General features: G+C 46.8%; 1 protein-coding gene and 1 long non-coding RNA gene across 3 annotated transcripts in view; one reads left to right on the top strand and one right to left on the bottom strand.

Moving 5' to 3' along the window:
- Positions 1 to 21101, bottom strand: part of FOXO3 (forkhead box O3) — a 108905-nt gene extending 87804 nt beyond the window's left edge. Inside the window, exons 1-3 of one of the 2 annotated variants that reach the window (XM_036024544.1) lie at positions 20943 to 21101; positions 20026 to 20031; positions 19111 to 19857 (exon numbers count right to left, since the gene is read on the bottom strand). In XM_036024544.1, coding sequence (XP_035880437.1) covers positions 19111 to 19728 — 618 coding nt within the window. In that variant the 5' untranslated portion in view covers positions 19729 to 19857; positions 20026 to 20031; positions 20943 to 21101. Of the gene's footprint in view, positions 1 to 19110; positions 20032 to 20942 lie in introns of those variants that run through there. The other variant, XM_036024543.1, reaches the window with a different exon arrangement.
- Positions 7467 to 8182, top strand: LOC118500297. Its single transcript, XR_004902858.1, has 2 exons — positions 7467 to 7850; positions 7885 to 8182. It is a non-coding gene; the product is annotated as an uncharacterized LOC118500297 (long non-coding RNA).
- Positions 21102 to 27462: the final 6361 nt, after the last annotated feature.

The raw sequence follows: 27462 nt of genomic DNA, 5'->3' as shown, positions 1-27462 counted from the left end.
GGCTCTCTCGTAGGCTTGTGTCCATCCAGGAATGGCAGATCTGGGTTGGTTTTTAGAAATAATAATATAACAAGGAGACTTCTGAGGATGCAAAATGGGAATGACGTAGGAGCACAACTTAGGCCCACACCTCTCTCTCATGTACCTTTAAAGGATGAGTAAGGGCAGAGACAGAATGAAGGGCACAGATGCCTGGGGAAGCACAGCCCATCACTCCATGGAAGCCAATTTTGGATGATAATGAGTCCAATGTGTATTTAAAGTGGTGTAGATTTTCAGTTGGCTAAAACCTAGGAGTCGACAGACTAATAGAATAATAATAATGATAGCTTTTCCTAAGGCACCCTGAATAAACTTAGAAGCACTAATGGGAGGTAAAAGGCATCGCTGAATTGGAGAAAAGTGTGTGGCACACACGGCAGAGGCTTTCAGCTGTCCTGGGAGAAGCCCAGCCTTGCTCTGCTGAAATGCTGAGGAACCACAGAGGGCCCTTCTGGAGAGTGAAGGAGCCATGGATGCACTGCTGCTGGGCTCCCCACCCAACAGTCAGTAGCTGGTACCCAGGCCAAACGGCCTGTGAGCCCTGACCAGCTTTGCAATCCATCTGGCTTAGATTTAGGCATGTCCAACAGAACTGAAATTCCAGGTAGGAAACTTCTGACTCCAAGAGCTGGGAAAATAAATTGGCAAAGATTCTTCATGACTTGCAGACTCTGGAAATAGCAATGCTTGATGGGTTCAGAACAGGTTTTCCCAAGTCACATGCTACTTTGGCATGCAGATTATTTTGAGCTGAAGGCAATGGAGACCCTGCAGGCTTACAGAAACTTCTGCCCCTCCCATAACTACCTACAAGAATCTAAACTGAGGGCCTTGCCCAGAATGGGAGTTATCACCAGAGATAAACTTTCATGACCTACCTAGGGTAGGGCAAACTTCTAGTTACTGAACATCTGTTGCTCTTACTGTCTTGCAAATGATCTTCCTCTCTCCCCTCTGAAGGCTGAGGTGCCTTACCTCCTCTCTTAGGTCAGAATGCCACATATACCACGTTTTAATTTTCTGTCTCTGAACCTTTCGTGTATGTGGGGTCCCGGACTCTCTCAGGTATGTGGGGCTCCAGTATGTGCGTGTGTAATTAAATTTGGTTATTTTCTCTTATTAATTTGTCTTATGCAGATTTAATTATTAGATCAGCCAAAAGAACTAGAAGGGTAGAGTAAAAGTTATTCCTCTACATGGCAAAGCTAGAGCCAAAGCCACAGACTGTGAATTCAACTTCTCAGTTTAAAAAGGACAGTTCTATGACCCCATGCGAGCTACCACGTTTGAATTTCATGACTATGAAATGAAATAAGATCCCTCCCTTTTACCTCTCCTCTCTTCAGAGTGCTTCTTAGGAAAAGCCATTATTTTTATTATTCTATTAGTCTACAACCTCTTAGGTTTTAGCCAAAAGAAAGTCTAAACCACATTAAATACACATTGGACTCAGTATCATACAAAATTGGCTTTGCATCTTAGTAAATGTGTTTCCAGATGGCAGGATTCTAGGTGAAATCATCAAAAGACTACATAAGTGCCACATAGCACTACGTGCCTTCCACTCATTAATTCACCCAACACTCTGCAAGTTCGGGATGAGCCAAGTTATCTCCTTTACAAAAAGCAGGCTCAGTCTTCTTTCACTGTTACACAAACAAGCAACAGAGCCAAGGCAAAAGGAAGGGCAACTCCCTCCTCCCTGTATGCGCAATCTATCCAGTGGGGTTCTGTGTTTTATCACTTTTCCTTGAGGGTTGCGAAACTTCTACAAGGAATCCTTTGATTACTGTAATACTTTTATCGACACTAGAAAATTTAGATACTATACTGTCAGGAATTTCCTTATCAAAGGTGAGGATGATGAAGGATAGGCAGAAATACACACCAGGATGCACACACAGCTCATCATCAAGTCTTCCTTTCTTTATACACAAGGTAGGCACTGCCCCCGCCCCACCACGAAATGCTGCAACTTCCTGTGTACCCATCCATCCCTGTCACCCACTACACAGTAAACGCACCAAAGGCAATGCCCACTTCTACGTCATCGCCGCCTTCCAAGCATCACCACATGAGGTCAATGCAATAGACGAATGAATGATCGTGGCTGTGGCCCAGATAGCAATTCCCAAGCCCTGTCCCAAATGATCATGTCACGTGAGTCCTGGGGTGAGGCCTGGACTCCAGCCCAGGCTACAGAAGCATGTACCACCACCATCAGCCTGCTGCCGAGGAACCAGAATTTCCAACCATTTGTGTGACTAAGAAAACTTTGTTCGCAGGAGTTTCATTCAGATAATTTGCTGTATTTTTTGGTTCACCTTTAAAGCACATATAGGTTAATTCACAACAGCATTAGAAACCCCATTTTACAAACCTGAAGTCTCCAGGTAACATTAAAAGTGACCAGAAGTAGCACTTTTGCTCTCAATGCCAAAGCCAAAGAAACTGCTCATTCCAAAGACTACCACGCTTCTCCAATGCCTACAAAAGAGCTTAGCACTATCAATCAGACTGTCATAGTTACAGAAAGCTGCTTTGGGGATTTAATTTCCAATAAGAGAGATCCAAGTCTACCAAACAGTACTTAATGTATGGACTGCCCAGCATTAAGACTGGTAGAACTGTAAATTTCCCTTGAAGCAAATTGCTGCCAAATAAAGCCATTGATCCAGCTAACTGTGCCCACTCCTCTGGCACAAAGTAACTAATTCTTGGAAACATTCCCTGCAGTATATAACTCTTTCCTAAAGTTACAACCTCAAAGTTACAACCACTCAGGAAACTCAAGCTCCAACATTTTGGGTATAGTGATGGGGCCTGATACTTGGCCCCCAGGTAATCCTTCTTCCAGGCCTGGAGGTTTTGTAAGGCAGCCTTTTGGCAGCCTGAGGATGTCTCCTACAGGTATATTTCCACAGAATGTCTCCATGCTGGCCACCACCAAATAAAAAGTCTTGCTCTTCCCCGGAGAATAATGCAGTGGTGTCTGCAGTGAGACACGTGTCCAAACAATGGTGGCTGTGTTCACACATCTTTTAGACAGAAGAGTGAATCTCCCTCCACCGAAGTGGTGGTGGCTGCCGTGACTTCCAAGCCAGTTCACAACTAGGAGTGGCCTCACTGTGCACCTTCAGGTAAGCTCCTTTGCACCTCTCAACCTTAACTTCCTCATCCAGACAATAATAGGTTAAATCAGACCCCATCCGAGACATTCAGTTCCAGGACTCAGAGGTTCCATTATTGATTTAGCACTGATTTGCTTCTCAGGTTAGTCCTTCCCTAGAAAATGCCTCAGGAAACAGGGCCCAGGTGAGACAGACAGAACACAACAGCACAGACAGCGGGGCTGCTGGGAAGGGTGGTCTAGGTGTTAAGAGTCAGGAGTACTGGGCGGGCAGTTGTGGGGCCAGTTACACCTAACACAGGTAGTCAGACTGAGGGGTAGACTGACCTACTGTAGCACTTTCAGCACTTGCAGCACTGGGTCAGACTTGGCTTTCCTGCCTTTATATACAGGAAGCAAGAGAAAATAAAATATCAAAAATCTGCCCAAAAACTATCTCCTTAAAAACAAATAAAATATATATATATGTATGTGTATATATGTATATATACATATATATGTAAATACATACATATATAAGTATACACACATACGCTTTAACATCACCTAGGAGTCACATCTATATGACAAAAAAACAACTGACAGGTACTAAGTTATACAGGATAAACAAATTATCTTACAAACAGCTCAGTTATTTTCTTCTAGTTCTTTCATGACGTCTGTTTACATGCAGAATGCAAAATTTTCACTGAAAAAAGTCTAACCTCTTTTAAAAATATTATTTGTCAACGACTGAGTAAAGAGATGTTTCTGAGTTCTTACAACTAGGTATAAAGACTCCCATGTGACTTCTCAGATAAAAACCATCTCCCACTAGAACACAGGGCTCGGAACCTTGGACTTCTTAGCACATACTTTATCTTCACTTCCACTCACCACAAGTCTTAGGACACATCACAGGCCTGCGGGGCCTGCTTCCCACATCTGGAAAACAAGATGTTTAGGATGATCCCTATACTTAATCTAAAAGCAACTGGTAGGCACTTACTTAAGTGACCAGTAAATAAATGGCCTACTCCCAAATAACGAAGCAAGAAAGTTATTTCCCCTTTTTCTCTGTGGGGGTTAAGAGTGGAAGGAAAAACATTTTGTCCCCATGTAATAGTTAAAACTCTCTTTATGTAATATTCCAAAGATAGCCTAGTTTGTTTTTAGGGCTTTTTCTTGGAAAGTGCACAGCCTATATTCTGAAGTATTGGGAAAGCTTTATCTTAATTGTTAATCTTATAATAAAATGGAGACATTTTTTATTTTTTTATGCAGATGAGAAATACCAGATAATCCAGCCCTTTAACAGTCTTGGCAGTAAGCTGCAGATGACTTCTCATAAAAAGGTGATAATGGAGCAAAGATGAAACGTGCAGTTTCCTATTTCTTTCTCCTCATTCCTTTGCCCCTCGAACATGCGGGATTTTGGGAGATTTAGTTTACAGACAGAATGCCTCTCCCATGTTGATGAAGAAGAAATTATCCATAATTCTAAACTCCTTGAAAGACACTATCAAAATGCAAAACATTATTTTTTTTTTTTTTACTATTCCAGAACTACAGAATACCTCTGCTTTCTCTTCTTTTCCTTCCAGAATAAGAACTATTATGGTTCACTTTCTTCCCCAAAGTGTCTCAATGGTTCCATGGCAGAGACTGAAAGCAAACGTTTGCATTGTAGTATAAAACGTGCTCATTAATGATGCCATTTCACTGCAAGCATGTATGTGTTGTTTGATAAGGCTCTCTGAATAAATTACACCATGGTGCAACTGTCCTAAATCCAGCCATCACCCCTGACATTCCCTCACAATCGCACAACCACCGCCCTCCAGCTTCTGCCTGGTGTTTCTCCTGGGCCACCACCCAGCGCTGCAAGGTCCAACGTCCTCCACAGCTGGCCTCCTTCTCCCGATGCTGCCATCATTCACCACCTGTTCATGCCAGTGCACCTTCTGAAACCATCGCACACCATGTCCCGAGCCTCACAGTGTGGGGCCAACCCAAAGAAAAGAATGAAAGTGAGACTTAAGTGACCCTCTGGCTTCTGAAACCAGGGCAAGCACAAAGTGGCTGTTCACCCGAAGATGGCACACAATTAGGCTGCCTCCACTTGCACAGGGCAAAGGAAGAGAGGGAAAGCAGGGACCACAGGGAAGTTTGGATGCAGTTCAGAGTGAGAGCATCCCTGTATCTCACTTCTGAATCTGCAAAATACAACCTGGGCCACCTTCCTGGGAATATCCATCTTGCCTTGCCGCCTGGGGAAACAGGCAGTTTGGAGAGCGCCATCCTAAGAATGATTACACTTCACAGGAGTGCAAGGCTTAAAAAGCCTTTTGTGTTCAATGCGAATGCTTGTCCACAACCTAACACTCAAGTCTGTTCTTTACGGGTTTTGAAAGAGTGACGAGCCAAGTAGAACACATCTGTCTTAATTTTAACAGACCAGGCAAACTCTTCTCCTTTCCTTTCTTTTAAACCAAAATGAGAGATGTGACAGAACAGCCCAGTGAGGTCTCAGGCAGTATTATAAAATCAAAATTCCCTAGAGCTTGAATAAATTAGTAATTTTAGAGTTTATTTCATCAAAGTAGAGGTAAGCCTATTCAGCTATGCCACCTCTATCACTTACCAACTGTCCGGCCTTGGCTAAGTCACTCAACCACCCTGCACCTCAGTTTCCTCATCTATAAAGAGGAAGAGCTAATAGCCATAACAGCTCCCAGCAGTGTCTGAGGCATATAATAAGTGTTCAATTAACAACAGCTTTTAGTTAAGGCCATGGGCATGATGGGTAAACCGAAGGCTGTGACTGCACACATCACACCCGTCTGTGCCCATGCAGACTGCAGGTATGATGGCTTTTGTCCTTCTGGTGGGGAGGGGGTAAAAGCTTCGAACTTCAACTACAACGCTTCCCAACTCAGCATTGTGCAGAAGTCAAGACATGGGGACCTTCTTCTCAAAACCAAAGCCCTCTTCTATGGCCTCCTACAGGGGATCTTCAAAGAAGGTGAGCAGACAGATGTCCCTCATCACCACTTCAGATCTGGGCCACAGGAGTCGAAGACTCAGATCCCTCTGATCCTCGGGCTGGAAGCCAAGCCTTCTGGACTGCTGCCAGGCAGGCTTTTGCTTACGAGCCTCATTGTTCTTAAGGCACTTTACTCCTCTGGAAATGCATCCTAGATACCAGGTTTTCCCAAGACACCCTCCCCTCCATGTCCCCCAAATACACAAGCAGTGGCCCATCCTTTTGGAAAACCAAAATGGAAGTGAACTGGCGCGTTTACACGTTTCGCCGGTCAGCAGCGGCTGCCGTGCAAAGCATCCCATCCTCCTAAGCACTTCCAGTTCCCACCAGCTGCATCAGACTGACTTCTGGTCTTAACAGCCCCTAGTCCTCTCCGGGTGTCCAATTTTGAACACTATGTACAGTGTTAATGGCACAAGACGCAGGTCTCTCCTCCAAACTCTGGGCCCAGACGTTAAGTCTCCCGGTGCAGCTTACCCCACCAGTGCAAAAACTCTCTGGTGTCTCAACACCTGGACCTGCCTTGCTCCTTCTCAAGAACCTCAGTGAATCGGAGGAGAGTGATTTGCCTGCCCTCCCCATTCCCATGGAGAAACCCCTCTGAAGCACAGCACCCAGATACCCTCACCTCGGACAAGTGAAACATAATGCTACTAACAGCAGAAGAGTCTGTAATCCAAATTGGGTTTTTTTGTTGTTGTTTATTTGTTTTTTAAGGTGTCAGATATAAGAGTATTTATGAATCTCAGGCAACATTCTGAAGCAGCTGCTAAGAGGTCCTGAAATGAACTTCTGAGTCCTGGCCAACCCACTGTTCTTTGAACTATTTATATGCCTGCAGCCATCAGCTATGTTTGATATGGCTGATCATGAGGCCCTGCTTAATGGACTACAGAATCCAACAGTACTGACGAGCAGCGATCACTTGTTTTGATCTTTACCTGCCTTCACCTTGTGGTGGGAGAGGCCGTGTGCCTTTCAGGAGCCTGAGCCAAGATGGAGCATCTCCTCACCACGGCCTCGCCTCTGACCTCATCGAGAGAGCTGCATCACTTTCCCCTTCACTTCACTCACCCTCTCACACCGATTACACCCAGCACATTTTAATCTTATCTTTCTCCCACATGTCCCACGTCCGTCTGTGGATGAGTCAGTGCAACTACTCCCCTGTCTGATGCTGGTCTGAAAACTAGGAACATTTTCCAAAGACCAAAACAAACAAGTGAGGGGAAAAGATCAGGAAACAAAACGATCAGCTAAACACAAATCCTTGAGCACACGATATGCACTAGGACAAACACCTGGCTTCCTCTGTGCACCTGAGCAGGTCCTTCACCCCAGCAGGGAGGCCAGTGCCCTTGCCCTGCACAGAAAGCTCCACCGCAACAAGGATCTGTGGGAAGTCTACAAGACGCAGGGGGCTAGGTCTCTGTTACATCCCAGCAGACACCACCACAACATGGCTGTTTATCTTTGCCCACTCTCATCAGGATTCTGAAGCTAAGATGGCATAAGGATTTCGATTTTTGACTCCTAGACTGTCACCAGAGGAATTCCAGACTTAGCAAATGACTGAAAGCAGTGCTTCTGGAACTTCAACTTGCAGCAGAATTACCGGGAGGCCTTGTTACAGCACAGATGGCTGGGCCCAGAGTTTCTGATTCAGTCTGTCTGGGGTGGGCCCAAGAGTGTGCATGCCCCAACAGATCCTTGGATGTTCCCAGGCGATGCTGACACTCCTGATCTGGAAACCACACTTAGAGTGGCATGGACTTAATGCACCACACTATGGCAGACCCAGAGCAGACTGCACAAAGAAGAGATACTAAGTTTATGTGTCTCAGTTTTCCAGACTTACGCAATGACTTGAAATAGCACCATCTCTTATTACAAATTCCTGAAAACTTCAAAATAAGTTAACTGGGGTCCAGTGGAGACTAGAAAAACAAGTGGGAGTTGGAAACTTAAAAAAAAAAAAAAAAAAACGCATTCATTTATAGGAAAGGAAGTACAGGAGGAGATCCTAGATAAACACAGTTTAAGTAATGATGCCCTTGTCCTAGAAGCCAACTGTTCTTTATTTTAAATTTTTATTTATTGATTTTAGAGAGAGGGAGAGAAGGAGGGGAGGAGAGAGACAGAGAATAGGAGAGAGGGGAGTAGGGAGAAAGAGGGAGAAAGAGAGGGAAACATCGATTTGTTGTTCTACTTATTTATGCATCGATCGGTTGATTCTTCTATGTGCACTGACTGGGGATTGAACCCACAGCCAACTGTTCTTTTACATCCCAAATTGACAGTGCTCCTTCCTATATGGAGCTTCTAGGGACCAAATTCTACCTTGTAATCTTCCCATGGAGGAGAGTGTGGAAATACATCTAAAAGTTAACACAAAAATAGTGGATAACTTCCACAGCCAAACTTTCTCATTTCTCTACGACAGTGGTTCTCAAACCTAACTGTATGTTGTAATCACATGGGAGCTTTAAGGATATAGACACCCAGACCCCATACCTAGAGATTCTGCCCTAAATGGTCTAGGATGGGACCAACTGTTTTAGACACATGTGTTTTTTAAAGCTCACTGGGCAATTCTCAAATGTAGTGACTCTGAAAACCACTGCTGTAGGAGAAAAGTCACAGAGAGATAACAGGTGGGTGGGAAAGAGAGAAGAAGCCTTCTTTACTTCAGATAATGTCTAGGAAATACAAAGGAAAGAGAAAAGAATGGAGAGCAGCTGGGAATGACTAGGACAAGAGAAACTAAAACTCTTAAAGTCTGAGATTGATCTAAGGATCAACCAAACATCAGAAGTCCTGGATTCAGCCCCGGCTGGTGTGGCTCAGTGAACTGAGTGCCGCTGGCCTGGGAACCAAAGGATCGCTGGTTCGATTCCCAGTCAGGAGACATGAATCCCAATGTGGGGTCAGGTAAGAAGCAACCACACACAGATGTTTCTCTCCCTCTGTTTCCCTCCCTTTCCCTCTCTCTAGAAATAAATAAAATCTTTGAGAAAAAAAGTCTTGGGTTCAAAATCAGGAATGGCTAGGTGATCAAGGAAGTGCCCTCATTTGTCAAAGACCTGGTAGCAGACCAAAGACCTGTCAGGAAACCCTTTCAACATGATGTACTGTCCCGTCCCCCCCCCCCCCAGAAGAGTTAATAACTAGGAACTTGAGGCACAGAGCTGTAACTTCTCACAAACAAAACATCTAAAGGTTCAACTTTGAAATAATGTATCAGAAAAAACATGCATCCCTTAGCAAAATTAATTATTTCTTTCTTTAAAGGGAAGGCAAGAGGAAAAAGACTGGAGAAGTAATTCTCAGAGCACTTGGTAACTGAAACTATCCTCCTAGTAACCACACTGACAAGTGAGATTTCAAAGCTGTAAGATCACGTGGTACAGATGATAAAATCAAGATAGTGTTATTTTCTTCTCTTCCTTCTTCAGTAGCACAGATGCATGAAGTAACAAGCTAGCATAAATGTTTGAAAGCCTTATGATCCTGTTTAAGTCAGAGTGATGAACACAAAACAGATCAGGGAATCTCAGGGCAGGTAACACAGACATCAGGTGAAATTATCTCTGCTCATATAAACAAGATGAACACTGAGCCCAGGAGAAAAATCCAGATGTATTTCCACATCATTAATAGTTTAAAATAACTCATCAATTCAAAGTTTTTATTTGATCAGAAAACTAAAGTGGATAAATCTGCATCTTAAAAATGAGCTTTTTTAATAAAAGCATTCATCTGTCAAGTAACGACTTTAAAATTCATTTAGAAGACATTAGCTTTCACTAGGACAAGTTAGCTTTCCTAACAACACATGGTACTTCACTTATTCAGAAGTAACTGTCCACAGACTGGCTCAAAGCATTTCCTGGTTTTATAAGACTATAGGAATTAAACACACTCACTCAGTGGTGCCTCCAGTCAAGTGCCAAATTTCGCCTTAGCAACTGACAGGTAACTGAAGGTAAAAAGTGGTGACGCCTAAAACGTGGTCCAAATGACCCAGACTTTCAGCCTCAAATAAGGGTCTTCATGGAAACGGGGGGAAATGAAATAGGACTGATTTAGATAATCCAGTTCAGCAGAGGACATGCATCTATTCAAACAGAAGGCAGTACACTTATCTTTACTGGACAAGATTGGAGATAGAAGGCCTGATCTGGGCCACCAGTTACCTACACTAACTCACCTGGGAAGGAAAGGACACTAGCTCACCTAGCAAGTTCTCTATCAGGAGCTTCAGAGCCCAAGTGTGCCAAAGCAAGCACACTCACACTGGGATCAGCGCAAAGATAACTTTAAACATAATCAGGCTTACGACACTGTCAGAGCCCATTCCAAACTTCTCAGGGCTACACAAATGACTCACCAAATCTAACTGATCATTATTCTTTTAAAGAAATTCATAAGAATGCTTGGGCTCAGGGTTCCAATTTTAGTCCACAGGCCATTATTTATTTGAATGATAGGTATGTACATACATGGCAAATTAATCTGTTAACAGAACTGCATGCCCCTTCTCGTTTTTGCTAACGAGGGGTGGGGGGGGCACGGGGTCAGGGTGGGGAGCGACCCCACACAGACTAAGTCACAGATGTAGGAAGTGCAGACTAACAAACCCTTCATGTGGGAAGGAACGAGGGGAGGAAGCTGCGGGACAGCTCTCGTGTAAGGTGAACGCTCGGGAAGAGCTGCAGTGACACGGAGTTTTAAACTACGTAAACTTTTTTTAGAAATTTACCAACATGAAAAGTTCTATTGGAGAGATTGAGAGAAAGCATTTTACTTTATAAAACCATTGAAGTATTATATTGAGTTTTTGAAATATATAAGTAAAATAAAAATAAAAAAGATGAAGAGGAAGGTGAGCAAGAGGCTTTAAACATAACTCAGCTGAACTTAACATGAAATATGAAACAAAGGCAGTTACCTAGATAATTTATGATGAAAGAAATACCATCTTTAAAATCAATTATTAGACAACTTAGGGGAAAAAATCAGTTGAGACTTGAATCATGTGAGTTAACGACTTAACTATCCACTTGCTCTCTCTAATGTACTACCAGTTTTCAAGGAGACATCTCACAAGCTATACTGGATATAATTTTACGCCGTCCTTAAACTTCAGGTTCACGCCCAGATTTGTACCTTTAAAAGTCCACTGCGGCCACCGCCGCCTTCTGCTGCACCGCCTCCAGCCCCATCACCTCCCCCACTCCACAGCTACACTCAGTTATCAGGCAGAGCCGCTCTGCCTGCTCTGCATTTATCACAGGGTTTCAGTCTCTCTTCTGGACATGACCCAGACACTGCTCACCTATCTATACTATGAAACTGAGAGTTCTGAAATTTTCTCCAACACACGCATGAGATTAGTATTCTGCCAGCCACATTTTATCTTAGGGCACAAAGGTTCTGCATTCCCATGGCCAATTAAAACCATTATTTTAGGTCCTACTCATACATATTTTTACCTTGAAGACAAAAGCAGTACACTCTTCAATAGAAATAAACACTTTAACCCGGCCAGCAGCTTACATTATGCAACATTTTTTGATTCTGTCTTGGCAGCCTGCCTTTAAACCCTAGTAACTGCATTGCAAAGAGTCAATCACCTCACGAAATATTTTTAATGCCTTTAATTATGAGATCTGATCTGGCAGCCAAACTTCTGTCAGAGACTTCTTGTAAATTTTTTCCCCTGAAATCCATTTTTCTTGGTGGTGGTGTCTCCATTCATCTACCTACCTGAAGCCTATGGAAGCAGAGATACCCTGTTCTCCCAAAGCAGACTCTCTCAGAGATAAGGGTCTGGCCCAAAGGATTTCTACACACAATGTATCACTCCATTAGTTCTAAGTAGTATACTCTGTACCTGACCTACAGTAAACCACCATCACACAAGTCAGTGACCACATAGAAATCAATCCCCAACCAAACCAGCAGGTTTCTGAAAGAATTCTAAAGCCACTCCCTCTGCTCCCCCACTAAAAGCCCAAGCACTGACTCAATTTTTATTAGTTATGCAAAAATCAAGGGAAGGAGCCTAAACCATGGGCCCAAGTCTACTTCCCCACCAACACACAGAGAGCTGTCAGTCACCCTGAGCCAGCCACATGTGGAAGTATTCAAGACAGTATTCCAACGGATGGATGTGAGGATTTGTGGCAATATACATAAAGAATGTGGCACACAGCAGCAACTTTTTTAATTGGCAGCTTTTTCAAAAGTTACAAAATTTCAGTTATAAAATAAACAAGTCATGGGGATATAATGTACAGCATAGTGACTGTAGTTAAGTAACATTGTATTTACCTATTTGAAAGTTGCTATGAGAGTAAATCTTAAAAGTTCTCAACACACACACACACACACACACACACCTGAAACTGTGTGGTGATGGATGTTAACTAGGAGCTGAGGGAACTCCAGGGAGATTCTGGATTAGCCTTTCTACCATCAGCGACAATAATGAACCTGAGGGGCTCCATCTTCTCAAGCCCTGACAAGAACAGGGAAGAGAGATTTCTTCTTTAACACCACCCTTCCACTGAGGATCCCAGGCTCTTCTCTCCCCCCGAGGACTAACTGTTCCAGACCAAAGCTGTCACCCAGACCACACAGCCTTAGTGTAGATCTCAAAACCCATATTCCATGAGGACAGCCACACCACCAACTTCCCAAACTAGGCCAAGAAGAAATTCAATATGGAGAGTGGAGAAGGAGCCTAGGATAAACTGCAGTAGAAGTGGGAGGAAGGGAAAAGTTCTAAGAGTTCTAACTAGGAAATCAAGGAGAATCAAGAATCACATCATCCCCTTTCAGTGTCAAGCCCCAGAACAGGGCTATCCTCGTGGGCTGAGGACACGGTGACCCAAAAGCAGCTCCAAGTACCGGAAACACTTGTTTGGTAGACACATTCTGCGCTCTCAAGGCTCTTACACTGTACTTGGGAATGCACAGGAGTCACAGAACAATGACAAAAGAAAACAGACAGGAGTCCAAGGTGGGCTGGGTAGGGTGGATAGAGTGGATAGAGTAGGCTTTTTCAGAAGTGCTGATGGGGAATGCAAAAAGAGAAACACAGCTACTCTGTGTGAGCTGGCCTAGAGGAGGGGGAGGGGTGCAGAGGAGCGCAAATGAAGTAATAGTTTGCAGAAACGGAGGCACTGCCACGAACAGCTGTGAAACCACAGTGGTTAGCAGCAGACATTACAGAAGAGCGTTGCTCTGGGCTCACGAGGACACACTTAACTCTGCTTCCTCACCTGTAAAATAAAGTAGTTAGATGCCCTCTAAGGCCTCCTTTAGTTCTGAACTCTAGGCAAGTAGCAATGCAGATGAGCTGTCTGCATCAAGGCTCACACCACTCCAGACGGAGGCTAGTCCTAAACCAGGCCCCAGGACACAGAACTGGGGAGCCCAGGTCAGTCCAGGACCCAGGTGTGCTCCGATATGGGTGGATCTGGGAAAGCCCCAGCTCTCCCAAACAGGCCCAAATTACAGCAGCCATGTTACAAAAGCCTTGCAGCTCCAAAGCAAGCTGGAAACAATCTGTAGAGAATTAAAGGGCAGCCCCAAGCCAGAGCTCAACACCCACTTTGCCATTCACAGAGCTGACACACTAGGGAAAGCAGAAGTACACATGTGAAAAAAGGCACAGAGGAGGGACAATGATGACAAGTTCACACAGCACAGATTTGCATGTTTATTTTCTGTCTTTCCTCAACAGAATGTGAACTCCTGTGAACTGGAACCTTATTTGTCTTTGCTACTATCTAGATCCCTGGGGCCAGCTGAATACCCTGCATACAGTATGCCTTTCATAAATATTTGTTGAATGAATGAAATGGCATATGATGCAAATGGGAGAAAAGGGTTTTTTTCTTCCCAATCTTTTACTCACTCACTGCACCCCGGATGTAATGCCCACTGACACACACCTACCTGTATGTATATTATCCCAAGTTGCTTCTTAAAGAAGCAAAAAGCCAAAGTGGATCTTCAGTACCCCTCAATTTGTGCAACAAGAAAAGTGAGGAGAAAAACAAGGAGTGAAAAACAGGATCGAGTCTGTTCCTTAGAGCCAAAATGGAGTGGATATGAAAACAAAGTAAAGCCCATACTCCCTCCAGCCCTGGGCATCTGGAATTTGACACATCAGCAATGGGTAAGTGGGATACCTCGCCAGAATGCACGGGCCTGAACACTCTTATCTTTGCATTTTTAAATCAACATCTTTGGATGGAGTCTGCTGAACTTTTCCAGAGCAAGTAAATTATCTTTTGTGGGACAAGGCCTCTTTATTAACTTTCCAAATAAAAATATCTCGCACGTTTTAAGAAGGAATCACAAGTAGAGTATTACAAAGTTTAACTACAAGATGTTCTTATATGGTGTCATTCTCTTAAAATAGAACTCTCCTAAAATCTCCTAAAAATAAGTCTGCATAGTTTCATTTCATTTTCTAAGAAGGAGACAAACATATCAAAACAAACTCTTAGCTTCTTTATTAAACAACGAGTCTCTCTGCTACATGGGGCTCAGAGATCAAAGTCTAAAGGCCAATTTCTTCACTTCATAGGTTGATGACACAGCTTTGAAAAGAGGAAAAGCAGTCCCCCTAGTGTACCGCTGCTGTAGGAAGAGGAAGTATGTTAGTTGAGAATCACTGACGATGACAGTACTGCAAAGGAAATTACAAAACAGCATTTTGGCAACATGGGCCAAGCAGAAGACAGATTCCTCACGCATGACCATAACTGGCCCTTTGGAGAGTTCCTCCAAAGGTGACTGAGGTCAAAATTATGAGCCAGCAGGGAATTACTACAACTTTATCATGTTGAAATTTTAAATGTGCATATTTTTTAAACATAAAAGTTGCAGTGAAAATATCATTTTCTTAATACATCATGTTGAAAAGGAAATGGATGCATTAATCTAAAAAACTAGAACAGTGGACACACGAACAAGCTTTAAGTGGCAGGCCAGCCCTCACCACGGGGAGACGCGCTACGAGTGCACGTTCTCATTCGGAGGCAGACTCCGTCTGCTGAAGAACTCCCCTCTGTAGGAGCAGCAGCAGAAGTCGTCACAGAGCATGCTACGTTTATGAAATTGTGGGAACCTCCACAGAAACTTGTGAGTGCCCAACGTCTCTGTGCCCTGATCCATGGGAAGTTCAGGTGTATGAGTGTGTGAAGGAAAGGGAGTGATCAACAGGCCTTACAAGGTAAACTCTGGAGTCCTAGAGGTATGCCCAAGACAGGAGGAACTGAGAAAACTTGCCAGTTTAGTTCGGGGTGCAGTTGCAAGTAAGCTGAATGCGAATTGAAGGAAATGTAACCTTTTCCCCTCTTAACCACATCTGATTATTCATTTCTACTTTAATGCCTGAGGTGAGGGAACCTGTGAGATAGCCATCACCGGTCCCCCTGGTACAGTGTGCATCTGGCCAACCTAAGTTAACCAGGAACTTCCTCTTTCTGTTAAAATGCTCTCTTTTTTCGGCCACGTTTATCACTCCATAGCTCCCAAACACACGTCCTGTTGGCACCAGGCAGCAACACAAAAGTGACACACACACTCGGCCTCCACTGATACTTGTCTGTCTTTCTGATGCTGAAGTAATAGCCGAGACATTTTTAGACTGAGAGGCAAATATGTTTTTCAGGAAAACAACTGCTACTTATGTTAAAGCTACTCATTACTTAGTAAATAACCTTTTAAAAAGATCAATTTAAAGAGGAAAACAGTGTGATTAAGACAAAGACCTCTACAACTGTGGCTACTAATTACCTCTGTATTAACTAGCTGTGTGATTTTGGAAAAGCCATCAACTCGAAGAAGCAGGTTCTTCACCGATATAAAATAAGGGGGTGGAACTAGATCAGCAAATCTCATCCTGGCTGCACATTAGAAACACCTGAGAAACTACAAACCTCCCTCCCTACACTGCAAACACTAATCCACAGATCAACACAATTAAATCCGATTCTCTGGGTAGCAGTATTTTTTAAAGGTTCCCAGGTGGTGCTAACATGCAACCAGGGCTTCGGACCACTAGTCTCGATTCTGATTCTCCAAGGCCTCTTAGAGAATCATTCTACAGTCTTAGGGTGCTAATTCTGGTTACAGGCTCTCATAATGCAATGGTCCAAAAAACCACAAAAGAAGTAAGGCCTAGACCCTGCATACTATGCCTAAGTGCACACATGACCAGGAGACATTAACCTGAATCCTAGACAATTTTTAGAGATTAAATACCCGAATGCATAACTCAGAATGAAAGTCGTGTGGTTTGAATGTGCACGTACGCTTCCAAAATGACTAATCATAATAAGAAGCAACTCCTGAAACCTGGACACATGAACGTGGGTCACAATGAGCTACTGACCTCTCTCCCTTTTCTCTTCTTCTGCCTCCACTAAACCACAAGCACAAAAAGGGTTGGCTGTTAGTCATAATCGGAATATGAAACCAGCCTCAGTTTCAAAGGGCCTTCTCCATCACCACAGGTTTGGAAGTTTTTGCATGGCTGCATCTTTTGAGAAAGGTCCTCTCACAAAAACTCTTTAACTAAATTATATCTCTATTGTCTTCAAGAATCAGTTGTCACATAATACTCAGAAATGGAATTTGTGTAAAAATTTACAGTAAACATCACTAAATGCGTGTCCTGTAAACATATTAAGGCTTGAGAGTTTCAATGTACAGTATTTCATAAAATTTTGATTAAAGAGAAATAAGACAGCAGACAAGGAAAAAAGAAACTGAGACCAAAAAACGTTTAGGACATAAAACCACAAAGTTTATGACCAGGCCCAAAATCTCTATTGCAAATCCTGCAAGCTACATGAAAATAGAATTAGTCCAGTCTCAATTCATGGTTACTTTTGATAATATCACTTTCTTACACAAATCTCTTTTAAAAAATCAAATGCTATTAAACTGTTATTATTTTAACTACAGGCACAACAGCAAGAAATGCTGTTTGTGAAATTAAATTTCTTTAATATCTTAAAAATCATAGGGAAGGTGAGAGCCCTGCCTACATTCACTTTTCCAAGTAAGTTAAAAGTTGCTAACTTGAACAAAGTCTGCACAGCAAAGTCAGACCATGCAAGACTAAATTTCAGGTGTGAGGAATCTGAACAATAGTCCAAGCCTCCACATCTGTCTCCTTAGAGCCTGTACACTCGCCCCTTCCTGACACTATCCACTGAGATTAACCCTTGCTACCCACTCGGAAACTCAGCTCTAAAAGCTATCACATTAGTACTGCTCTGAAACAGAACTCAGCCTTTCTGTCAAGATCTCTCATCTCACACAACTGTCATTCCTTTGCAAAGCAATAAAATTAAACCAAATGTAACATTCATAATAATGTCAGCATTTGTTAAAGGAAATGAAAGAGACTTGTGGGATAATATCAACGCAAACATTTTGCTTTAAAGTTTGTTTAATCTAAACAAGGCTGAAATCTAAATGAGCCTTCTCCAATTCTGCCTATAATATTTTTTAAAGGCACTTATTTTTAAGCAAATTAAGCCAATACACTAACTTCTTTAGCTTTTCATATACAGTCTCCTCCCTCACGCTTCACTTCTCCACTAAGGTCAAACTTTTCTTACTTTATTCACCTACTGGAACCCAGAAAGATACAGGGCTCCACAAAAATGATCAAGGAAGAGACAGAAGGAGGAAGCAACTACCTCTTTAATAAAAAAAAAAAAAAAAAAAAAAAAAAAAAAAAAGCTGGTTGCAAATGGAAGCAAGTGATAAGCAATTTCTATCTCCAACTGAAGGGCTCTCTTTTGCCTGGTACTGACACATTTGTATCTTAGGGGACGGGCCAGGAGGAGCAAAGCAGCTGGGTATCAGCAGGGGCACAAGAGCTAATCTCTTTGGATGCCCAACTGCAGGAAGTCATTACATCATAGGCCTTTCCACACCTCTCTCCCTACCACGTGTCCAGTGCCCCCAAGAGGCTGAAAAGGAACAGTAGAGATCCTCTCTTCAGGTTCACTTATTGATAGAAACCATTACAGCCCAGCCCTGCCCCCAAACCTCCCTCTTAAAGGCTTCAGTGAGGCACCAGGCCTCCAGGCCTCCACATCTGGACCCCACCTCACATAACGCCTGAGTCCAGGCCTCAGTCCAAGCAGCAGGTGCAGGCCAGGCCACGTAGAGGTGGTAGAGGTGGCAGAGCTGGCCCATTCCAGGCCCCAGAACATCTCAGAGGCCACTGAAGCAGACTTACTGAAGAGACATCTCTGAGAAACAAGGATGTCAACAGAGAGACAGCCAAGAAAAGGTTTGCAACCACTGATTTTTCTAACGATATCTTTATGCCTGTGGGTGTTAACACCCACAAGCCCGAAAGTTGGACCGAAGGGCCTCTCATCCAGCTAGTGACAACACACCATGCTCGTGGAAAACACAAATCCGACTCCTCCTCCCCTCGCCAAGTCCCAAACAATCCCACGGCCCCTCACTCCTCCCGCAGCGCCCTCGACACACTGCCGCTATGGTGACTTCTACTACAAAGTTGGCAGCGGACCTACCTGCTTCGCGATGTCCCTGAAATCCAGCAAATGCACTCCTGTCCGTCTGTCCTTCCGCTGCCGCAGTACCTAGTCCCCTCTGCGAACCTGCTCATGCCTGAAACTTCCCAAGGAGCCTCCTTCCCCCGCCCCTCCCCCGTGCTGACCCTCCACAGCCGTCCCTAGGTACCAGGTATCATACACAGCCCCCAAACCCTATCAGCGGAGGCTCCATGCCAGCCCCTCTCCTCGGCGCCGAGAGGCACGCTCCGACGAATCGAAGGCGCGTCTCGCACTGCGCAGAAGGCCCGGCGGGTCCCATCGCCCGCCCCGAGGTTGGTACGCACCTTCCAGCCCGCAGAGCTGTTGCTGTCGCCCTTATCCTTGAAGTAGGGCACGCAGCGCACCATCCACTCGTAGATCTGGGACAGAGTGAGCCGTTTGTCGGGGGAACTCTCGATGGCGCGAGTGATCAGGTCGGCGTAGGACAGGTTCCCCCAAGCGTTCCGCCGAGACGAGCATTTCCTTGGCTGCCCGGAGCCCCCAGCCGCCCCTGGCTGCGGCGGTGGCAGCGGCTGCTGAGGCTGCAGCGGCGTCTGCGTTCCCCCGCTTAGCGCACCCGCCGTGGCGGCTGGCCCTGACCCCGGGTCCTGCCCTCCGGGGGCCAGCAGCAGGGCCGAGTCCTCAAGGAGCATTCCAGCGCCGAGGGTGCTGCTCCCACCGCCGCCGATCGCCATGGCCGAGCTGGCCCTACCGCTGCCGTCCTCGTCGTCTTCATCGTCCTCCTCCTCGGGGATCATGGAGTCAGCGGCCGCCTCCCCCGAGGGTTTAGCCGGGCTTCCCTGGAGCTCCGGCCTCTGCAGGGGCCACGTACAGGAGCGCGGCCGGCTCTGAGGCTCGAACTCCGGGTCCAGCTCCACTTCGAGCGGAGAGAGCGGGGCCGGGGAGGCCGGCGCCTCTGCCATCTTCGCCGCCCGCCCGCCCGCGGCTCGGGCTCTCGCGCTCCCTTCTCTGCCCGGGCGGGGTGCAGCGGGGGGAGGGACAGGGACGCTGGGAAGGCTAGAGCTCCGGGGCTCCGCCGCTACTGCCGCCGCCTGGGGAAGCACGAGAGAAGAGAGAAGGGGAGTTGGTTATCCCGGGCTGAAGCCCAGTCCTCCGCGAGTCCTCACCCGCCTCCGCCGCTTCTCCGCCGCACAGCGCCCGCCTCCCAGAAACAGGCAGACCTGGAGACGTGCGTCCCGAGAACCTGGCGCAGCAGACACCGCCCCCTGGCCAGGCCACTGGAGAGACACGGGCGAATCCAAGGTCTCGCACGGGGCAGCCCCCTCCCCCAGCCGCCGCCAGATCCGCAGGTCTCTCCTGGGCTAGGTGGCTGGGCGGGGACGAAGGGGGAGGGGCTGGGCGGGGGAGGGGCGCGGCCCGCGCCTTTAAAGCGGGCAGAGGCCAGAGCTGTCGCACCCCAGCCGCGGTCGGAGCCCGAGCTCAGGCGGGCGTGCGTTTGTTTATGTTTCGCTCGGGCCGCTCAAGAGCTTCCCGCGGCGCCACAGTCAAAGTATGTGGCGTCTTCGGCTGCTCTCCCCTTCCTTGTCCCTGCCGCCTCTGTAGCCCCCTGTTACCAACCCCCTCCTAGCGGAGGGACAGGAGCTCGGGCAAGGCACGGGCAGCTCCCGTCTCCCCTCCTGGCCCGCGGGCCGCCAGGGCGAACGTGAGTTGGAGCACAGTCGGACCCTTGTCACTTCCAGAAAAAAAGAAAATACAAGAAGGGGGACAGGCAGCTCGGAGAGTGTTCGCAAACGGTCGAGCTGAGCAGAAACGGCTACTTTAGGGTTTTGTGTGGTTTATTTTCCCAGGGAGGTTCTGCCCTCCACCTCTTCCCCTGTAAAGGACGGGGGAGTGGGGGCAAGTCGGAACAAAAATCTTCCAACAGGTCGGGAAGCGCTAACTCTCCAGGGCCGCCAGAAAACCCGGACCAGTACGTTCATCACCTCCTTGCTCCGGCTGCTGCCATCTTGACAGTTTTCCCCCCTTCGCTCAAGTCCTTTAAAAACACTAGCGGGAAAGAAGGGGGGCGCGCACACGGAGTCACGGGGAGGGAAAAGGGAAGCGCCTGGCCCAGCTCGGAAGCAGATCCGGAGTCACCGGGAAGGTGGCCGCCCCGCTGCACAGCTCCGGCGCCTACCTCTGTTCTTTCCCTTCAGGGACGAGGGGGGAGGACGCACAATCCCACGCGGGCCCGGGGCACGGCGAAGAAGAGGCGCTTCGGCCGCCGCCGCAGCCCGCCTGAGGAACCGCCTGTCAGCCTGCGCGCCGCCGCTTTCCACATTCCTCCTCCTCCCTTCCACAAGCAGGGCAGCCGCCGCAGCAGCACAAAGTTATAGACACACGCAGGGTGCCTCAACCTAAGATGACGGCGGGCGGGTCCCCGCCCAGGGGGAGGGCTGGGCGGCTGGCCCGGGTGTGCTGGTGTCCGTGCGTGTGTGAGTATGTGCGCTCGCGTGCGCGCCTGCGCGGCTCGGCTCCGCGGGGCTGTCGGCGTGGGTGTCCGCGCGCGCCGCAGGCAGGACAGGCGAGCTCCCGCAGCCGTCCCCGCCGGGCTCCTCCCCCCTCCCCAGAGCCTCAAGACAACAAAGCGCGTCGCTGGCGCTGGAGAAGAGAGGTGGGCGTGCAGAGCTCCAAACGCTCCACGAGCGCTTTGGAGTGGCCTTCTTGACTCGGGTAGGGTCAACCACGCGGGGTATCCGGCAAGTGCGTCTGTCTGCTAGGCTCTGAGCCTGCCCAGGTGTCTGGTTCCCATTTAGAACAGGATACCAGGTAGCACCAGAGATAAGATGCTGACCGCAGATGGCAAGGATTACCAAGGCGTGGAAATACTGGCAAGCGAAGATGTTGGTGCCTTTAGGACCTCGATAAGGTGATGCCCTCAGATTTGATCGGCACCTAGAGGTTTGCACTGAGTCTCACCCAGGACGCTCGACAGTAATCGTTTTTCACTTTTCATGATTTCATGGCAAACGACAGAAGTGTAACTAACTCAGAAAAAAGCAAATTATTCCCCAATTCCTAAACGCAAGAGCAGATTTTCAACTGTGAATGGGGAATCATTTTAATTTGTAAATGACTGCAAACATCTAATTGGGCATTTTGACTTTTTTTTCTTAAAGAGCCTCCTTCGTAAGTCTTTATCCAATCATCAGTGCCCAAATCATTCATCTATGTACTAAGAATAGACTACATGCTTACAGGCAAACCAAAACTCAGTATCCACTTTGGCTTATAAAAATCTTTTTTCCCCCTTTAAACCCTTCCAGGTCACTGGAGATATCTCGGCGTCTACAGCGGGGCCGCACCACCCTGATACACAAAAAAGTCCAACCAAGCGTACACAGAAGTCCGCCCACTCGGCTAACTCCAAGCTCCGGGCTTTGCGCGGGGCCTGTCACTCAAGTGACGTTTGGCCCCGCCCCTGCACCAAGCTAGTTCGACGCGTACAAACAGATGATGTCATTGTATCCGCACGCGCGTGACCCGGGAGCTCTACACCGCGAAGCCATTCGCTGCGCCGCTTACTCGTCAAGCTACGCCGCGCGCTGACTGGCCGCGGCCACAAGTCTCCAGGTTCCAGACACCCCTCTCCGCCCCCCGCACCTCCCCAGAAATAATAAACAATCGAGTAAGATTCTAAGGAAGGGTGGGAGGGAGGAGGAGAAAAACCATAAGCCAATCCTTGGCGTGCCGAAGGGGGGAAAGTTAATAGGAGGGGGATGTGAGAGGACTGGGGTGGTAACGGGTGGGAGAAAGCAGACCTGGGGCGATGGGTCCTGCCGCGATGAGGTGTCATTGGGGGAGGAAAGTTGGAGGGCACTCTGCGGGGCGCGCCTGGCAGTCGAGGGTGGAGCTAGGTCCCGGTGGTGTTTGGAGGACTCGGGGGCCGCCGAGGGGGAGGAGCCTGAGCACTGCCGAAGCGACGCAGGCGGAGCGACTGACACGTGCCGGCGGAGGGCGGGCGCGCGCGGCACAGGCGCGCCCAGGGCGCGGGCATCCCGAGCCGCGCAAGCTTGTTTACCAGCGCACGTGGGTGTTATTTATAAAAGGAAGGTAGTGCTGGATGCGCAGCAAAGTGGCAGGAGCTTGGGACAGCGGGCTGTGGCTAGGGGACGCGGCCGGGCCTGCTCCACGGCTTCCCAGAGCGCTCCTCTTCCCAGAGCGCTCCTCGGGAGCCATGGAGGCCGTCCACACTGCGGGCTTCCAGCGCAGTCAGTAGCTCGGGTCCAGAAGCCTGAGAGCGAGTTTCGCGCTCTGCCGGAGCCTCATCTTAGATTACAGGTTCCCTCTGCGGAACACTGCCTTCTTTAAACCCGGTTTAGCTCCCTCAATCCGATTCCAGGAACAAAGCCACCTGCTTCTCTTCGACCTGGAGGCTGTACCAGACCAGACAGCCCGGCCACCGGTTCCAGAGCAGATTTCACAAACTCACATATTCACTAGCACACAATACCATGGCCACGAGGTGGACTTTCATTACCCTGCGTGGTTTGTGCCCTCTTTCTCTTGCCCCAGTCCGTTTGCACCTGTCCTTGGGTTTACAGTTCTGCCCGCATACAAAAGCCCTTCTGCTTCAAGTTGTCTTTAAAGGGGGGTTTACGGAGAACGAGCCTCTGACTGCTTCTTGGGATTGCGCTCTGTGTAAGGGTCCTCTGTTCTCATTGTGGGCCTGTCCCACTGAGAAGCCTTGAGTTTGCATTTGGTTTATAGAATGGTGGTGCGGACCATGATGTACCAAACGACTGTCTGCTTCAAGTGTCCATGCGGTGGACGTGGAGGGGGCGGGGGGGGGGGCGGGGGAGCTACAGCACTTTGCCCTGAGCCTGGTGTTCAGCAGCATTGAAGGGAGGCCTGGGCTTTGCACCCTGATACTGCCTAAAATTCAAAGAACTTCAGTTGCTTCTTCTTAATATTTTAACTGTAATAGAAATCCACTCTTTTTCTTCTTGAAATCTAAACAATCTTTTGTCATTGAATTGAAGATGTAGGGAGAATGTGTTTGCACTGGCTGAGCTCTTGGTCATTGGATTTTCACGAAAAACATGTGTCTGTTTTCAGAATGCATATTCCAAGGGCATTCCAAAAAATGGAAGAGTTTAAAGGTTCAGTTGATTGACTGAGTTCCTTGTGACCTTCTTGGTAAGGAATGGGAGCAGGGGGCATGATACAGCCCTTTTCTTCAAAGACCTTACAGTCTTAGTTGGGGGGAATAAGTATTAAATTCAGTACCTCAAGAATTTAAAAACAGTACAAGACTAATACAAGAGATTTTATGTATAGTATTGGGTAAGCTTCAAGTGAATTGTGGTTCAAATGGCAATGGCTATGCACATTCAGCTTGGTAAATGTGCATCTTGCCCAAACGATTTACCCATGCAATTTGTCCCTATGGCAAACCTTTGAAAACTCAGAGGTTGAATGTCAGTGATTGTTCTCTTTTATCCTAAAATTGTTTGATCTTAAAGGCCTCCCTCGTCCTTTTCCATTTCTTTCCCCCACTTTCCCCCCTCACCTTTCTAGTATAGGAAGGCTGAATAAGTTAAGGTTATCAAGAAGTAATGCCATCATGACCTTTGAGGTAGAATTTTTGGTAAAAACTTTCCTCACTTCTTTTTACCTTATTTATTCCTACAATTTAAGGTTGTAATTAACCACTCCATTTTGTAAATTCAGTCACAGGAGGAAAACAAATTTTTAAAATGTTCCATCTGAACAAGCTGAGTAAATTCACCTTTTCAAACATCTAACTCTGAGGGGACTGGTGGTGGATGGCTCTGCCCCAGAGGGGCTACTGCTCTGCACTTGCATCCCTGCCTGGGCCTCCCTGCACCTGCGCCAGCTGCTGCATACTCCCTCTGATCCCAGAGCCCACAGACTAGGGACCCAGCATGTTGCCTGACAGCAAAGTGCTCATTTCTCTCTTTGATTGGTTTCTGTGTCCATCTCAACAAGGAAGACAGGAAACGCAAATGCAGTATAAGCCTCCAAACAAGTACAGGGTGGGGCAAAAGTAGGCTTACAGCTTTCTGCATAGAAAACAATACAGTGATTAAAAATACAAGAATAAACGGTGTTTTGTGTGCTCACATGTCTGTAGCTGCTCCCCTTCCTTTGTCTGATACCCTCACTAGTCCCTTCCTCTGATTTGCCACTTTTTAGCAAATTATTTATACAAAAAAACATGCTTATTGAACAAGATACCAAAGAGCTTGAGCTTTGGCTCGTCTTTCAGGGCAGGTTTCATCACCATCCTTTCCAAGAGTGTCTGTGTCTCTTGTCTTTGCTCTTCCTCTTTGCCTCCATCAGGTATGACCTGTCCTGGCAGAGCCTTGTGGGGAAGGAAGATACTTTGCTCTACTCTTTTAGGTTCTTTCAGCTGGTCTAATAATCAAACCTACATGAGACGGATTAACGTAGAAAATAACCAGACTTAGTTACATGCATACATGTGTATGGGAACCCCACACATGTGAGAGGTCGAGGGACAGGGACAATGGGATAGATGTGCCATCCTGCACTGAGGAGGAAGTCCAGCAGGAGGGAGGTCATTTTCAGGAGATAAGAGCAGCCTGCTCTGCAGGACCTAGAAGTTTGCCCTGCCCTGTGGGTAGGTCACAAAGTTTATCTCTGGTGATAACTCTTATTCTGGGCAAGGCCCTCAATTCAGATTCTTGTAGGTAGTTAAGGGAGGGGCGGGGGTTTCTCCTGAGCCCACAGGGTCTTTCCACTGCCTTCAGCTCAAACTAATTCACAGGCCAAAGTAGCTCTTCTCCAGGAAGCCTGTTCTGAACCCCTCCTGCCTCCCCAGGTCATTATAGTAACTTCTTACAGTATCTTTGGAGGGCAATGCTGTGTATTTACAGGGAGGGAAAAGTGGAGGATCCAACAAAGGTTGAATTTACCTGAGAGGAAATTTCATAAACAAAAGAAAGTGTGAAGGAATCTCTCTATTTTTGTGTTACAAGATAATGATAGCTAACTTCTATTTGTCACTCAATATGTTCGAGTCCTAAAACGAACTTTATTTGCAGCGGTCGAGTCTCACGAAGACCATATTAGACAGGTACAGTAGTGCTAAATGATAGGAAGGTTAAGAATTCAGGCTCTGAAGTCAAGTCTGATCTCCTCACTTACCAGCTGCCTGACACTGGGCTGTTATCTAAATGTTGAACCTCAGTTCCTCATTCACAGAATGAGAATGCTTTCTAGGATTGTTGGAAAGTTTGGGTCAAGTGAGATTATGAATGCTAAGCATTTGCAATTAGAATACTAAGGGAGGTGCTTTTTAAAATAGCGATGCCCAGGCCCCATCTTAGATCAACTAAATTAGAATTTTTGTGTTGAGTCTAGCATCGATATTTTTTTTTCACGTTTGCCGGAGAAATCTAAAGCAGTGAAGGCTGAGAACACTGAGCTAGAGGTTTCTCTTCTGCACTCTCCAATGTCCATGCTCGGCTATGACTCACTGGCTTCTGCTTAAGAATGATGTTAGAGCCATAAAAAACTACACACAAAGGGGCAGATCTCGAGCACTTAGCATCTCACTTGATCTGTAAAACAACAAACCATGCGTCTGATTTCACAGGGTTCTGCCCTAGGGCACAAGGCGAGCGGGCAGACCCTGGATTTGAAAGAAGGCCTGTCAGAATCCATGGCCTGTGTACCTCCCCCACCCCCCACCCCGACTCTCCAACACATTTTCTTTACATGGCCATTTGGCCTGGAGGAACTGGGCTGCCATCACCAGACGAGCACACACACATGCCCAACCACTGGTCCAACCAGTCGAAAGCTGGTGCTTGTCTGGCCAAATCTTTCCCATGGGGGGGTGGGTGTTGTTTTGGGGGGTTTTTTGGCTCTCTCTCATGTTCTTGAAAAGTTTTTTGAGTCAGTTGCCACCACTTAAAAAGGAGGTTTCACCAAAAAGCCAGACTTCTAACTTTTCTTGAGAAATTAGAAGAGCTGACACCACCAGCAATGTGCTCTGGGGTGTGCTCTCCAGTTCCCCTCCTCATCCCCAGCCCTCTCCCCGCATTTCTGTATCCTGATTAATCTCTGGGCATGTGGCTTGGCCGCCCTGACTCAGTCTTCCACCTCCACAGTGGCGTGCTAGAATTAGCTCACTGCAGTTCGCGAGAAGCAACTGCACGCCTCTCCCAAAGTCTTTGTTCAGTGTATCAAACTGGTAGCTTGAGATGGACCATTGTGGGAGTATTTGCCCTGCAGAAATTGGCAAACGCTAACAATCAAGTCTTTTTTTTCTTTCCGAGAGTCACTTGGCCGGCACACCATTGCCCTACCCTCTTTGGGGACTTTCTGATTTTCTGAGGATGAAGAGTTGTTCTGCATAGAAAGTGAAGGGAACAGAAGCACTTCATAAACTGCAACTCAGCTCTGCTTAGCAAATGATTATACACTATCTCATCTTGTTTTTAAAGTACTTCAATTTAACGTGGTGGAGTAGATACCCAGAACAAACCTCATGCTGAAAACTAAAGTTGAATAAGATTTTTTTTTACTATTTTTAAAAATGAATCCTTGAACTAGCAAGAAAGCCAGAAAATCACAGAGACCAATAACAAAGTTGAGGTGGGACCCCTGGGAAGTGAGAACGCTCCTAGAAAGCCCACCCAGCATCAGGGAGAGCTCCCATTTCC

The sequence above is a fragment of the Phyllostomus discolor genome, chromosome 4 (assembly GCF_004126475.2).
Source record: "Phyllostomus discolor isolate MPI-MPIP mPhyDis1 chromosome 4, mPhyDis1.pri.v3, whole genome shotgun sequence".
Taxonomy (NCBI): Eukaryota; Metazoa; Chordata; class Mammalia; order Chiroptera; family Phyllostomidae; genus Phyllostomus; species Phyllostomus discolor.
The sequence above is the reverse complement of the archived record's forward strand: the minus strand, read 5'-3'. Positions and strand labels throughout refer to the sequence as shown.